This window comes from Caretta caretta, chromosome 2, assembly GCF_965140235.1.
Source record: "Caretta caretta isolate rCarCar2 chromosome 2, rCarCar1.hap1, whole genome shotgun sequence".
NCBI classification, from domain to species: Eukaryota; Metazoa; Chordata; order Testudines; family Cheloniidae; genus Caretta; species Caretta caretta.
The window spans coordinates 113203438-113220440 of NC_134207.1; the positions used below are offsets into that span (position 1 = coordinate 113203438).

Sequence of the window (17003 nt, forward strand, 5' to 3'; positions counted from 1 at the left end):
CAGGGAGCGGGTGTGCGTCACAGGGAAGGCGGAGGAGGAGGGGACGGGTTATGGCGGAGGTCGCGGCAGCCCCGGGCGAGCCCGAGCCCGAGCCGGCGGGGGCCGAGGGCTCCGAGGCCAAGGCGCTGAGCGCGGGGGAGTACGCGCGGCGCGTGCACCAGTGGCTCTGGGACTCGTACTGCGGCTACTGGAGCTGGCAGAGCAGCCTCCCCGCGCTGCTGGCCGCCGCCGCCCCCTACGGCAGCCCGGGCCCGCCCGCCGCCGGCTGCCCCCCGCCGCCGCCGCCCGCCTACTACGGCCCCTGCTACCTCCTCGCCGCCCCCGCCGCGCCGGGACCCCGCGCGCCGCCCGCCTGGCCGGGAGCCGCCCGCCTGGCCGCGGTGCCCCGGCCCGGCCCCGCCGCCAGCAGCGCCCCGAGGGGGAGCGGGCGGCCGGCAGGTGAGACTGGCGGGGAGGGGGGGGCGGGCCGTGGCTGGCGAGAGACCCCGGCCGAGGGGCAGGCTCGGGGGCAGCTGGGGAAGGAGTCTCCTAACTCGTGTCCGACTCAGGCAGGTGGCCCCGGCTGGGTCTCTGAGCTGACTGGCCGGGGCGTCCTGCGGGTGCCTGTCTTCCCCCGTGCCGCCTCTCCCACTCCTGGTCTCCAGGCGGACTTCGGACCGGGCTTGTCTGTGATGGGGCTTTGCTGTTATGAATTAGGTGGGTGAGGCGATATCCTTGACTGGGCTGACTTCTGTTAGGGACAGAGCCCTTCTTCGGGTCTAATATTTAGCATTTTATATTTTCGAAGCATAGCGTTGTGGTTGGCCTGGGAGTGGGAGCTTCTGTATTTCATACCAGGCCCTGCCACTGGTTTGTGGTGTGTAGGCAAACTTAATCTCTGTGCTTCAGTTTCTTCATTTTACTGTAGGGGAACTATGACTGATGAGGTTTAGGTGCTAAGGTTGTAATGCTTCTCAAAATCCTCAAAGAGCTTTATAGAAGCACCAGTGTTGTTGGGATTGTTTAATGCCTCTGAACTTGAGTGTATGACACCCCCTTTAGCTGCCTAATGAAAGAAATGGTGGTGATTCAAGTACTAAATAAAATCATTTTATTATTGAATCAACAATTTTATTCTCTTCAGAAATCAGTACAGTAATGTACTATGCCAGAGGATAATGTGTGGAATAATGGATAGTTGGTATTTTGTGTTTCACTGGCATCTGAAAGTGACTTTGAAGACCAAGGATAGTTGTGACCAATGTTCCCTCTAATTTTTGACAGGCCGTGTGCGCAAAAAATTTCTTCTGTGCAAATTGTTGTGCTTTTGTGCAAATTTTTGTGCTCGTGGTGTTTCGCTGTGTGCGCGGGGTTTAGGATCTGTGTGTGCGTGCACAGTTTAGAGGGAACAGTGGTTGTGACCACAGTCAAAATTTCATGGAAGCAATAAAATAATTCTTCTTAATTCAGCATAGACAGTTATCCTCAAATAATAGCATGTGCAGTATTATATTAGTAGCACCATCCATGTTAATAGATTTTGGAATTCTAAGATACTTTAACAAGTCTGTCATATTTAAATCCGCCTTAACGCTTACCTTCCATCTTAACCAGTTGTTGCTGCATTTAATATATTAGTGTGGCTGTAGTCGGGAGAATAAAATCAGAGGTTCCATATCACTAACTTTCATATTAAACATTCTCATATTAGAAAGTTGACTTGATTTCTACCTTCTGGCACTGCATGCTCAACCTGGTGTGAGGAAGTCCAGCTGTGTTCTTCACATTCTTGCCTCATCTTTGGTTAAAGATTGTACAATTAGGATTTATTCGACAGTTGTGACAATGCAAGAATGGGAATTGAATCTGTTTTGCTATTTTTTAGCATTAATGAGACTGAATTTGTCAGTGAGGTAAGCAGATATAAAAGGAAGATGCACAGAAACAAATATTAAGACGGTGCCCCTCTTACCTAATGGCTCTTCTAACTGTATTTGCCTTTTAAAAACAAGAACACAGAGGCGGAGAGCTTTGTGCTGCTCTCAAGCAATTTGTTGAGGCTAGTTTTCAGAGTGCCATTTGTGCAGCTTCTGTGGATGCCTTGTGAAGATGCCTTTTTTGGTAGGAGAGGTTATTGTGCGGGGAAGAAGTGGAATAGTAAAGGGTTCCTTCTCCCTTCCAAAATATACTTTTGTGAATTTTAACAAGGTTATATTAAGTCAGGTGCATGAGTATATTTAAATTGTAATTGTTAGAATATTAGTTTCATACAAAAAAGAAAAGGAGTACTTGTGGCACCTTAGGGACTAACAAATTTATTTGAGCATAAGCTTTCATGAGCTACAGCTCACTTCATCGGATGCATTCATACAGGCGCTCCTGTAAGTGCTGCTGAGGAAATACAATGCGGAGAATCAGCCTAGCCACAATTCTTTTATATGGCACTTTTCCTTTTGGTTTAAAAAAGAAAAAGCTTGCTTGTATTATTACTACCACCACCTGAGATTATTAAGACCATTTTAAAAATGATTGCATTTCTTTCACCAGGGCCAGTTAAACCAGAGTAGCCACTTTCATTTTCCTGTTCTCTCATGGTAGCGTAACCTGCTATGTCTGCATAGGAATGCTTGTCTAGTTCTCGTGAAGTTTAAAAAAATAGACAACTTCTTGGTCTTTAATTGTCTTTTTTTTAAAAAAAAAAAAAAAAAATTTGGGGGCCAAGAGTGGCTAGGCATTTAGGACACCTGTCTTGAGATATCTAAAAGGACCCTCCTTGATTTTCACAGGGCTGGTGCTCAGTTCTTTCTGAAGTCTTTCTCTAAAGTGGAATGAGTGAGTGGTGGGAAGGAGGCAGTTTTAATACCAGATAAAAAATTGAACTTCAGGAAAACATTCTATATCAAGTTCCTTCTAAATATCATAATAGAAGGCAAAAATGATACACTACAAAAAGTAAGCTGTTCAAGGGTGTAATATGTGACTCAGACAGAGCAGGGAGGGGATGGGATTAGGAAGAGCAACAGCAAAGATATGTTACTTGGTTTAGGTACATGCTTAGTTAACTTGTCATCCAATTCCCATTGTATCAAAGTACATTTTAAGGAGGTAATTGAATAAAAAGGATATGAGCTTCCATGGGTCAGAATAAGGATTTTTAAATGTTCCCTGCAGTGGGACAATGTGGAATACCATTTTAATATTGCCTCTTATTCTGCATAGTGCAAACTAATGTACATTCAGGTTTAAGTTATAAATTGCTTTAGCACAGTAAAATTTTAGGTAATTAACTATTTTTGTTACAGGTCGGGAATACATTATCCCATCCTTGGCACACAGGTTTATAGCAGAGATGGTGGATTTCTTTATTCTTTTCTTTATAAAGGCAACCATTGTCTTAAGTATTATGCATCTCAGTGGAATAAAGTAAGTTAAACCATTTAAGGCATTATTATATAAAGCTTTTCACTCTTGTGATTGAATATTATATATATATTGTGTATTTTGGAGTAGCTAGGGTTACACAGAGGAGAAGCACTTGATGGAACCTTAATTGATAAGAGGCTCCTTTCAAACTTATTTTGTCTTTTAAAAATAGATCTTTATTAAAGTGATGCATTATACAGGTGTGCATATTATAAAAAGTTACTGTAGATGCCTAGAAATGCTTTCAAATGTTAACTTTTTTTTGTTAAATAAGCGTAATAGTTGGCACTCACAGTTTGTTTAAAAATGAAATTTCTGAGTATGAGCAGTTGGGAAAACACTTTAAACTAGCTTGTACTTTTAAAAGAGACTATTAGGATTTTTCAAAAATCTCTTATGCCGTGTTTAGAAAAACTTTGAAGGCTGATATATTTGAAGGTTTTTTCCTGCATCAGTTGTTCTACACAAATTCCACGGTCTTTGGTGTGGAATTTTTATTTATTTATTTTAAAGAAAAAGGCTAAGTAGCATTTACTAAATGAAACACTTGTTTGCAATTCTTTAGTATGGGTAGGAGGTAAGATAAGTCAGATGTGGAACCTGTCAACCTTGACTGTTCTCTTTGCTCCTTGTATAAAATGTAATTTTAAATGCTACTTGAGAACATGTTGCATGAGAACATTCATAGATTATAAAGTCAGAAGAGACCACTGGGATCATCTAGCACGACCTGAAATAATTCATGTTTGAACTGGAAAAAACAACAAATCTTGATTTAAAAATTGTCAGTGATGGAGAATCCACTTTGGCCCTTGGTAAGTTCCAATGATGGTTACCTTTGCTGTTTAAAAACTTGTCCCTTGTGCCTTCTAGTCTGAATTGTCTAGCTTCAGCTATTAGATCTTGTTATACCTTTGCTAGATTGAAGAGCCCTCTATTGAATTTGTTTCTCATGTAGGTAGTTATAGACTGATCAAGTCACCTGTTAACCTTCTCTTGGTTAAGCTAAAAGATTCAGCTCCTTGAGCCTTTCACTATAAGGCATGTTTTCCAATCATTTAATAATTCTCATGGCTCTTCTCTGACCCTCTCCAATTTATTCTGAATTGTGGGTATCAGAACTGAAAATAGTATTCCAGTGGGTGTTGTACCAGTGTCAAATAGAGATAATACAGTCTCCCTAATCCTACTAGAGATTCCTTTGGCTATACGTCCAAGGATTGCATTAACCCTTTTGGCCACTGCATTTCACCTGGACCTCATGTTCAGCTATTGATCATCCATCAAGATCTCCAAGTCCTGGCTCATAATAAAAAGGAGGAAAGGGATGACTCTTCCCCTTGTGTGGAAAGGTCTGCTTTCTTTTCCCTGATGAGCATCTACATGAACTTGCAGTATCACTACAAAGGTACTGGCACTGGAAGATCGGTCCAAAGTTGGTGCCAAATGAGGAGTAGGTGCTCAGATGGGTTTTTCCTGCATCATTGCCAAGACTTTTAGAATCTTAGTAGACAGTGATGGTTTGGTCTTCCATGCCACTTCTGATTTAGCTGCTACTAACAATGCTGGATAAGGGATTTGCTCCTGGTATAAGGCTGAAGACATTCCAGTTTTGGACCTGTGAGAGACAGCGACATTAAGGCCAGAATGGCAATATCTGTTTTGGGTCCTGTGTTAGAGGATCTTGGCACAGAGGCTAGTCTCGGTTCCCTCAATGGCCCTGTCTGAATATCAGGCTGTAGGCATGGAAAAACCAGGTGAGCCTTGAGCCTCAAGTGTCTTCCCCCTTCTAGTGGGGGTGCAAGGGAGTGAAGGTGTGGCAAGCTGTGCAAGACAAAGAAGGTATTGGATGTATAAGGTACGATCAGTCAGGAGGTGTACATCTTGAAGGGCTGGGGGCTCAACTTGGTCCCAGTGGAGAGTCAATTGTTCCCCGGGACAAGGGCAGTCTGTGTACTCTAAACTATCCTATATGAAAATAATCTAGCGTAAGGGAAGTTCTAGCCTTAGGACAGGAAGGCAAGTTCCATTTTCTGTCTGTGGCAGCAGAGGAGGAACTGAGGTAGTTGAGGCTCCCGTCCCTTACATAGAGTTGGGTGATGAAGCTGCCTTCCTGTAAAATCTCTTGTGTGCCCCTCAAAGGATATTGCTTGTCAAGACAGCTCCTCATCTCAACACCTGGGGCACCAGATCCTGCAAGTGGGTATACAGAGGAAGGATCTACTTTAATAAAACTGAGAGGTAATCTAGAATAATGAAGGAGGCATAACGAACCTGGTGCAGTAGCCCAGAAGTGGCCTGTTAAGAGGTCAAAGTGGTTCTGTTCCTTGGTTGAGTATACAAAAGAAGGAATGGAGGGAATCTGCTACAGATGACTGCTTTTTTTCAGCTTCAGGGCCCTTTCTAACTCAGTTTGTTCCCCTATCTACTGCACAAATGATGCAAATTTTTAAGGCTTATTTGTCTGCTTTTGCAAACATCTGCATTCTTTCTATGCATGCCCTTATGCTTGGAATGCTGAATTAACGGATAAGACTACTACTCTCTCCAGACTCATTTCTGCTGTGATACAGCCATCATTAGTTGGCTTTCCTTTAAGTATGTGTAGCAGTTATGGGAAGAGTGAGTTAATTTGAGATAGAATAATTGGAATCACGAGACTGCAACATAACTAATCTATGTAACTACATGATCCAGTTTCTTACTCTTGTCCCCTTCTCCTTGCCTCTTTGAATCTCTTCATAATTTTTCTCCAAGTAGAGTAAACTGTTCAGGGAAGGGGCTTTGTGGCTACATATTTGCACAGCATGTAGCACAATGGGGTTTGATCTTGATTAGAAGCTATAGGGACTACTGCTATCCTAATCATGGAAAAACTTTTTTCTACTCTACTCAGTCTGCATGGGAAGATGGGATCAGTGTTGTTTGAACCACATACTCTTGATGACCTAATTTAAGCAGCCTTTGGGGGAGAGATGTTTTTTTATAATGCCTTATAACTTAACTTAAATTATTAGGCTTTACAACAACACAACTCTTTTTTGGATACATGTAACTGAAGTATGCAAGTTTGATATTTAGGCATGTGTAACTATTTCATTTAGGGGTGTGGCTTCTTTTAAGTGGTTAAACCGGTATAAATGTGCCCTATACTGGCATAGCTTATTCTCCTTCCTGTATGGGAATAGCTATATCAGTATAAAGCACCTTTACATCGCTGTAACTGTCCATACTAGGAGTTGTACTGCTTAATTATATGGTACAGTAACTCCTCATTTAACATCGTCCTGGTTAACATTGTTTCATTGTTACGTCACTGATCTATTACAGAACATGCTTGTTTAAAGTTGTGCAATGCTCCCTTAGGATGATGATTGGCAGCCGCCTGCTTTGTCCATTGTTTGCAGGAAGAGCAGCCAGTTGGAGCTAGCTGGTGGGGGGTTGGAACCAGGGTGGGCCAGCAGCCCCCCATCAGCTCCCCTAAGTTCCCTGTGTGACATCCGCCCATCAGGCTGTCAATTGCTGGGCAGTTCAGCTATCAGTCCCCCCACTGCCATGTGCTGCTCCTGCCCTCTGCCTTGGAGCTGCTCCCAGGACCCTCCTGCTTGCTGTGGGGGAAGAGGAGTGCTGATGTCAGGGTGTCCCCCTCCACCTGCTCCTGTACCCCATCTCCACAGAGCAGGAGGGGGACATGACAAGGCTCAGGATGGAGGGAGCTTGCTGATCTCCTTAAAAAGGCAGTGTACTTAAAGTGGGGTCAGTGTACTTAAAGGGGCAGTGCGCGTGTCTGTCTCTCTCTCATGCTTGCCCACTCTCTTTCACGCTTGCACTCTCACACTTGCACGCACCACATTACACACCCCCTCCCAGCACTTTGGAAAGTGGAGGGAGTGGTACGCTCCAGTGGGATAGCGTGGGTTCAGCATCATGTTCAGTTTCCGCAGGGAATGTGTGCAGCCACTGCCATGGGTCTATTGTGTCTCCGCCCTCCATTCATGCTGCCTTGTAGAGTGTGAGGCTACATTAACAACAATGTATTAACCCTTGAGGGCTCAGCTGAGCGCTAGTTCATCATTTAGCAGCAAGGCATTCCCTGGGAAATATCCCACCCTCTGATTTCACCACCTCAACCAAGCTTCACAATCATCATTGCTGTGTATAGTATTAAATTTTGTTTAAAACTTGTGCTCTGTGTGTGTGTCTTTTGTCCGGCGAAAAAAATTTCCCTGGAATCTAACCTCCCCTTATTTACATTAATTCTTATGGGGAAATTGGATTAGCTTTAAATCGTTTTTGCTTAAAGTGGCATTTTTCAGCAACATAACTACAACGTTAAGTGGGGAGTTACTGTAGTACCTATTTTTAAGGAAGAATAAAAAATGATCCAGGAGACTACAGGCCTGTTAGTTTGACCTCAATTGTATGCAGGTTTTGGAACAGCATTTGAAAGAGAGAGTAGTTAAAGGACATAGATGTTAAAAGGTAATTGAGATAAAATGCAACATGGTTTTACAAAAGGTAGATCATGCCAGACTAACCTGATCTCTTTCTTTGAAAAGATAACTGATCTTTTTAGAGAGAGGAAATACAGTAGATCTACCTAGTTTCAGTAAGGCATTTGATATATTTCCAGATGGGAAATTATTAAATTGGAGAAGATGGGAATTAATGAGAATTGAAAGATGGATAAGGAACTGGTTAAAGGGAAGACTACAATGGGCCATACTGAATGGAGAACTGTCAGACTGGAGGGAGGTTATTAGTGAATCTCCTCATGGATGGGTCTTGGAATCACTTTTATTTAACATTTGTATTAATGACCGTGGCACAAAAAGTGGGAGTGTGCTAATAAAATTTGTGAATGACAAAAAGATGAGAGCTATTACGGTCCTCCTCCATATTGGGAATATCATACAAGAAGGTCTGGATGACCTTGAAAACTGGAGTAATAGAAATGGGATGAAATTTAATAGTGCAAGATCACGCGGTTAGGGACAAACAAAAGAATTTTTGCTACAAGCGGGGGGACTTATCAGTTGGAAGTGACAGAGAAAGACCTAAGTGTACTGGTTGATCACAGGATGACTATGAACTGCCAATGTGAGCAGCTGTGAAATAGGCTAATGCAGTTCTAGGATGCATCAAATGAGGTATTTACAATAGAGATAGGGAAGTATTAGAACCATTGTACAAGGCACTGGTGAGACCTCATCTGGAATAATGTGTGCAGGTCTGGTGTCCCAGATTTAAGAAAGATGAATTCAAACTGGAACAGGTGCAGAGAAGGGCTGCTAGGATGATCAGAGGAATGGAAAACCTACCTTATGCAAGGGAGACTCAGAGCTTGGCTTGTTTAGCCAAACCAAACCAAACCTAACCTGAGGGGAGATAGGATTGCTCTCTATAAATACATCAGAGGGATAAATACCAGGGAGGGAGATGAGTTATTTAAGTTAGGTGCCAATGTTGACACAAGAACAAATGGATATAAACTGGCCATCAACAACTGAGGGCTTGAACTTAGACAAAGATTTCTAACCATCAGAGGAGTGAACGTCCAGAACAGCTTCCCAAGAGGAGCAATGAAGGCATAAAATTTAACTAGCTTGAAGACTGAGCTTGATACGTTTATGGAGGGGATGGTATGATGAGACTGTTGACAATGGCATGTAGCCAAGCTGCGACTGCTAGTAGCAAATATCCCCAATGGCTGGTGATGAGACACTAGACGTGGAGGGCTCTGAGTTACTACAGTGAATTCTTATCCAGGTGTCTGAATGTTGGGTCCAGTTGACCACCATATTTGGGGTTGGGAAGAAATTTTCTCTTGGGTCAAAATTGCCAGAGACCCTGTGGGTTTTTCATCTTCCTCTGCAGCATAGGGCATTGGTCACTTGCAGGTTTAAACAAGAGTAAATGGTGGATTGTCTGTAACTTGAAGCTTTTAAATCATGATTTGAGGACTTCAGGAACTCAGCCAGAGGTTATGGGTCTAGTACAGGAATGGGTGGGTGAGGTTCTGTGGCCTGCAATGTGCAGGAGGTCAGACTAGATGATCGTGATGGTCCCTTCTGGCCTAAAAGCCTGTGGCCTGGTCTGTCCTAGACAGTTAGGTCGTATGCAGCCTTGTGACCTAGCTGTGGAAGAGTCTTCACTTAAATTTGGCTGCTGCCAGTGTGCTTCTCTGTGCCGCTTTCCCCGAGTGGCTTTGTCACGGTATGTGTAATTAGGTCAATGCAGTGTCACTCTAGATACTGCATTGCTTATGTTGACTGTTACTGGCCTCCAGGAGCTGCCCCACAATGTCCCACACTGACAATATAGTCCATACACCAAGCACTCCTGGTAAGGATGTGCACTGCTGACACAAGGAGCCAAATGTGCGCACACGAACAATTTAATAATTGTGGCTGTATGCCCACGTAACATAACTTGTACTGTAGAATTGGGCTATGAGGCTGAGTCAACAAGCTACATCTGCACTAGGAATTATACTGGTATAGCTACATCTATCAAGGGAGTGGTTTTTTCACATCTCTGATGGACATAGCTATGCCTATATAACCTTTCAGTGTAGACCAGGCCTAGGTTCCAAAGGGGTAACCAAAGTGGTGGCTGCAGGTATGGGAATACCATAATGAAGGTCAAATGCATTAGGTTTGTGAAATGGCTCACTTGTTAAAGTGAAGTCTTCTTTTGTACAGGGACATTTCCAAGTTTGCTATGCACTATATAGTAGAAGAAATAGATGAAGACACATCCATGGAAGACTTGCAGAAAATGATGGTGGTGGCCCTTATCTACAGGTTGTTAGTCTGCTTCTATGAGGTAACTAGTCATGAATATTAAATCCTAACTTATCAGCTGGATATTCAGGTCAAATGTTGTTCCATGACTATCAGAAATATTTGAAAACTGATTAGTTAATTGGTTAAGAAGTTTAACACTAATATACCAACTGAAGTTGTTGGAATTACTAATATAGGATACTACTAGAAGTTCATTTAACCATAAATTCCTTTATTAAATCCAAAGGCCAAATTATACAATTGCTCTAAAAATCTAAATAACAATAAGCAATCAATACATCTATACAGTAGCAAACATAAGTTGATTAGTACACTCTGAAAAGGCCCATCCTAGGGACACCTCTCTCATCCTGACTGGCATCAGCATGATCAGATAGGAATGACAACTACCCTTAGCAAACATGGGTTTTTTTATACAGTATAACAAACAAGTGATGCCATTGCCAATTACTTACTTCAGCTAAAAACCAATTTTGGGCAGTCTGGGGCTGCTCTTTTCTTAGCTTTCCATCGACCTCGGCTAAGACCAGATAGGGTTAGGGCAGTGTGGGCCTTTTTCTTTGAATGTATCTGTGTCAAAGCTAGCTGCAACTGGTCTTTTATCTCTTTACACATTGCCATCTTTTAAGATAATATTGGAGGTTACTATAAATTCATCACAACCCTTTTGTCTGTTAGAACCAAGTTTTTGTTAGTGTTCTCTTAGCCATATTTCAAGAATAGCCTTCTCCTAAAACTTGTCTTGTTAGATGTTACATTCTTTTTTAGCATTTGAACCAATTATTTTTCAAGGATTAGTTACATTTGCTTAGCTCTTTACACAATTTACTAAACACACATGTAACTCTTACCCAAGCTAAACTAACTGTAAACCTTTTATTTTAAAACTATAAATGTAAACTTACTACATGAGAATAAATGTAAATTAAATACTCAGTGTATTAAGATTAAGACTTCGGTGTTCATAGATCAGACTTACTAAAACTGTCTACATTTTGGGCAGCCAACAGGGATGGATTGCAGAAATACATTTGTTGATTTCTCTTGCAGATAATCTGCATTTGGGGAGCTGGTGGGGCAACCCCAGGGAAGTTTCTGCTTGGACTTCGAGTTGTGACATGTGATACATCTGTACTTATTGCACCAAATCGTGTGTTAGTGATTCCATCCTCCAATGTTAGCATAACGACGTAAGTATTCTTCACTTAATTGTATCACTCACAAATTAATAGGTTTGAAAGTACATGATTTGAAATAAGATTACTTTGCCAGCATTTTGCTAATTTGTTTCCTTATTAAAACAGTCATGTATAATGAGATCTCTCAGTCCATACTTCGTAGTGAGAGGTCTGCCTTTTAACACTATAAAGAATTGAGGGGATCTAGTTCTTCTGAAATATGGGTCTATTATAGGCGTGGGTGGGCAAGGTAACAGCCGTGTTAGTCTGTATTCGCAAAAAGAACGGGAGGACTTGTGGCACCTTAGAGACTAACCAATTTATTTGAGCATGAGCTTTCGTGAGCTACAGCTCACTTCATCGGATGCATGCTGTGGAAACTGCCACAAGTACTCCCTCTCTTTGGCAGTGAGACTTATCAGACAGAATCCTGCAGTGACCCAAGAATCATGTACTAACTATCTAATCACGTAAACAGAAAGGCATATTTTAGCTTTGCATGTTAAAATACTTGATTTCTAAATCCATATGATTCACTTTGTGCTGTATAACTTTAAGGTACTGGATCAGTGGCAAAACTACTCTGGGCAGGGACTGAAACTTAAAACAAGCTGATTTCCTTCTCATTCTAGGTCTACAATACGAGCCTTGATCAAGAATTTTTCTATTGCTTCCTTTTTTCCTGCATTCATTACGCTGCTATTTTTTCAGCATAACAGAACAGCCTATGACATTGTAGCAGGAACTATTGTGGTAAGAAGAAATGGAGTCAGATGATACCAAAAGAAGCCCAGATTACCAAACTTTTTTTAACTCCTAAAAAACAAAGTAAAGAAGACCATCAGTATTGCTTGCCCAAACTAACTGGAGACAGATTCGGACGTTAAACAATGAGTCATTCCAGTATGGTGGCAATGATTATCTTGGAAGTATTGATTTTTCTTAAATGCCAAAGAGGTTTCAGAGAAATAGTACCTATTCAATTTGGGAAGTATTAACATTAGATTGACGGGAAGGAAACTGCTTATATTTATCCATAAAGGACAGTATCTCTCAGTCTCCAGAAGGGAGATGCCTGGAAATATTGCCATCTTAAGAAGTACTAGTTCTACAACTTGATTATTTTATGGCAAAAATAAGCTGGAGAATGTAGTTGTTGTCTATGTTGATGTTTACAAAACACATTACAGAAACTGTCCCTTAGAGGGGATTGCAGTGTTTCTTTGGGGGATGGAGGCAAAAATATAGCTAATGTTTCCATTAAACCGATGCATTGTGCCGTGGTTGGGTATTATCAACCCCTAAAAGGCTTAGTGAACTCCTTCACTTCAAGAATTGTATTTCTTTACCACTCTTTAAATGTCTTATCTAAACATGTATTGTGGCAGGTTTTTTGCATGATTGTGTTAAGCATTAAGTCACTTACTATTTATGTCTGTCCTAATGAAGAGGTAAATTAAGTTACTACTACTTTGTGGGAAGAATAAGTTACTGTGGTATTTGTGAATTAGGTTTGTGTAAATAACTTCAGAGCTATAAAATTAACATGGTTACAAACAAAAGGTGAAAATGGTTGCTTCTGTTTGTAGGGGAAGGAAAGTTTTTACTTCCCTCAAATTGTTGCAGATAGACTATGTAAACTGATAGATGGAGTTTATATGTAGCATGTAGAAATATCAACCAGAACACAAATTATGGCTAACTGTATAGATAAGTTCAAAAATTGGTTTTCACTTTATATTTTAAAATTCTGCCTAGTCACTGCTATATGCAAATAACTTGGATCCTACTGATGAATAAAGAAGCCTAATATTTTGCATGATTACATAGCTTTGTTAACATTTATGTTTATTCATGTAATATTGACTGGGAAAGAGCTTCTGAAGAACAATGCCAACTTTTTGTTAAAAGCTTGATTAAGTGGGTTTTTTTTTTAATGAATTGGAATTCCCCATTACTGTCTGTAGTTGGCTTAGGACTAAATATTGACAAGTGGTTGCAGCAGTTACTCTTGACTGTCATCTACTTTGTGCAAGAGGGTGTTGTGGGAGGGTATTTTAAAATGTGCAATTTAAACATAGAACAAGCATTTGTACTGTTAATGAAATAATTTAGGAAGGTGAGTGCCACTATCAACTTTCATAATAGTTCAGCATTTTAACGATTATTTGGTGTATCGTTAGGGCTAAGTATTGAAGTGTTCCTGGGGGAGTGTTCTGATCTAAGGAAGCATAAAGCTGTACTAATTTTCACTACTGTGGTGTTTAATCTGCTTTTTGGTTACTACTTGCAAAAGGTTGAATTGTCTGCTTTACAGAGATGTATATTCATTTGCATGATTAGATTCCACCGCTCCCCCATCCCAGAGTCAGCTCACTGCTTCTTGTAAACTTTGTCTCCACTTACACATTGTAATTTTTAAGTCTTGCCTAGAAACTGCCAATTTCTTAAACTGCAGAGCTACTGTTTATAATCTGAACCTCAGCTAATACTCATTCCTAGAACTAATGAAGTCGATGAACACTGAGTTCAGCCACAGTACAAATACAACCATATTCTACTTTCCTTTCTGGTTTCACTGTGTGGTAGGGCAGCAGGTTTCACCAGCACATTGTGTGTGTTGTCCCCCTCCCCTCCCCGTCCCTTACTAAGCGGTTCCTGTTCTGCACATGCTGTAAGCAGAACTATTTGGATACAATACTAGCATGAATAGGTTAGATGACAGAAAGCTGGGAGATGAATCTACACCACAACCTTGAATAGCTGAGTTAGTCATACTAGTATAATTAAAGGGTTTTGGGAGAATGACAGTAACAGTGAATATGAACTACTGCTAGATAGAGATGACTGGCTAACTCTGCTTAAGCCATTGCTTTTCAGTACAGATATGGCAGGGGAGGGCAAACTACAGCCTGTGGGCTGGATCCCGCCTGCAGGATTGCCAGCCCCATGATGCAGCGGGGCTAAGGCATCCTCCTAGCCTGCCCTGGCCCTGCGATGCTCCCAGAAGCGGCTGGCACCACATCCCTGTGGCCCCTTGGAGGGGCGCTCTGTGTGCTGCCCTCACCTGCAGGTACTGCCCCCTGCAACTCCCATTGGCCAGGAATGGGGAACTGCACCTAATGGGAGCTTTGGGAGTGGTACACACAGGCCTGAGCCCCCTGCCTTGAGCCCCCAACCCTCTGGCCTGATCCCCTTTCTGTGCCCCAACCCAACATTCATTGCCCTGCATACAATTTCGCCACCCAGATGTGGCCCTCAGGCCAAAAATTTTGCCCATCCCTGAGATATGGGTGGCTATTTGGCTTGATGGGCAACCTTCTGCTTGTATCTAAAGTCAGGACACTGACCAAACCTTTCTCAGCTGGAGACCCAGATTCCAAACCTAGACCCATCATCAATTAGACATCTTTTTTTTGTATTAAAAAATTTGGAGTGCCCCCACCCCAAATTATGATGGCACTGTACAAACAGTCCAATGAGCCCTGTCCAAAGAAATTACAGTTGAAGAAAAGATTTAAAAAGTAGTGGGTTTATTTTACACTGTAGTCATTGCAAACAACTGGAGCTAGGCTTGCTATTTTAGGGAAGAAATCATTAGCATTAAAAGGAGCCACCTTTGCAAGGTGTATTTTGCACATACTTTTCCTTCAAAAATAAGTGTACAGTTTTAATAAATTTAACAGTAAATAGTGTAGTTAAGGTAAAATATCATTCTACTGGCTAGACAGAATATAACTTCCCATTTAATCCTTATTCACTAAGGCTGTAATGTCTAACACCCCAAACTCTTGGGGGAATGTCTTATAGGTGTGGCTCAAGCTTAATTGTACCAGCATAAAATTGTTCTAATGATGTATGGGTCTTCTCCCTGAAGACATGCATTTTTGAACTCTTAAGATTAGTCCTAACCAATACCCAAATCAGATTTCTGAAAGGCTCATAGCATTCTAAACAGGAATCTAGTTTCTGCTATATAAATGAATTCATTCTCTGTATCACAAAAGGCTGCATGTTACCTTATCAGTTGCCTATAGATGATACTTTGTGTTGTCTGTTGCACCATAGTGAGGCTGTACTAGAGCAAAACTTCAGAGATTGTAGAATCAAGAAAAAAACTTGACATCTCATGTTAAGGTTCTGCTCTTAAGTGCTCAAGATGTCAATCAGATGACCAGATTTATGGTGAATTGCTGCAGTTAACTGTTTACTTCCTCTTGTTTATATATTTAATCTTATCTCAAATAAAAGTGTTTCTACAAAGTACTTGAATTCAAATGTCACTGCCTCTGGCTTAAGTCTGTTTCTCACACTCAAATAGGTGCTTGCCGTCACTGTTTTGTTTGGAACTGGTCAGGGTATTCAGTCGTCTGATACTTCGAAGACAATTTATACCATTCAGTTCCTCAATAAAAATCTAAGCCCTGAAGTGTCCTTTTATATGAAGAGTGACATTACCACAAACATTTGAGTTTTGAAATTAATTCCTTTGAATTATCAGCGCTTGGTCATAGCTTGCTGTCATTCATAAAGTTCATCTACAGCTGTTTGCCTATTTACAATGTAAGCTTTAAGAATTCACTTCTAAATTAACAGTAGACTATAAATTAAATGTGACCAAGTTATGCTATACTTATCACAAAACTGGATCGTTCAGCTGTGCTTGTGGAAAATGAATGGCTTGTCAGTTGTGCTATTTGCCGGTCAGTGACTGTAGGCTGGTCTGTATAAAATACAAGTACCCTTTTGTATTCCTACTTCAGCTAAAGCATTAGGTATGAAAGATGCAAGGTAAAGATAGTGACAGGGAAAAAGGACAAGCTAATCATGGACTGAAGTGTCTCTCCTCTTTTGGAGAAGTGTTGTATTGTTGAGTGATTAAGATCAGCCTAGATATTAAAATTCAGAGGTCTGTGAAGGAGACTACCTAAAGGTGGGAGGTTGAAACGTTCTCTTTGCAAGAAGCATGTTCTGCTTCAGTCTTTAGGCATATTTCAGAAGAAATTACCTGTTAGGAGTGTGTGCTTTGCTTTATAACAAAGTTAACTCAGATGCAGAATCCTTGCAGCAATGGGAAGAGTTGCAGCTCTGGAAGTTGCTAATACTATTGCTGGAGAGTTGCCACCAGTTGACATTTTTTCCTGTAGAGCATCAGTAGCTCTTCACTGTAAGTATGGCTTGGCTAGGATAAAAGGGATGTTTATTTTAAAGGTTTAGCTAACACTTCAGGCATACTGTAGGAACTGCTACAATTTCCTTCCTTCCTGTGTGGAGGCCATTTTCTGCCCACAGTGGGAGAGGGTGAAAATAATTCCTTGGTAACTTTCAGGGCTTATCTTTACTGAAGTGTTAACTCAACATATAACTTGTGTTGCCTTAACCCACCTCCTGTCCATATACAAATCTTAAGTTTGAATTAGGCGCTTTAAACCTGAGCGAGTTCGCCCATCATCTGCTACAAACTGAGGCCAGATCAAAAAAAGCCCCTCAAACACATGCACTTATACCAGCAAAACAGTGTTTTTGCTAGTATAATCTCTTTCTCTCATGGGAGGCCAGGGATGTGGGAAACACCCCAGCTGCTGGTTTTGGTTATACCAGTAAAAGTGTCCAC

General features: G+C 41.4%; 1 protein-coding gene across 1 annotated transcript; it reads left to right on the top strand.

The window, feature by feature from the left end:
* Positions 1–9: 9 nt before the first annotated feature.
* Positions 10–15667, top strand: FAM8A1 (family with sequence similarity 8 member A1). The gene is made up of 5 exons (XM_048839899.2): positions 10–438; positions 3282–3402; positions 10107–10230; positions 11262–11401; positions 12022–15667. The coding sequence occupies exons 1-5, from the start codon at positions 51–53 to the stop codon at positions 12164–12166; spliced, it is 918 nt and encodes a 305-aa protein (XP_048695856.2). The 5' UTR covers positions 10–50; the 3' UTR covers positions 12167–15667.
* The last annotated feature ends 1336 nt before the right edge of the window (positions 15668–17003 follow it).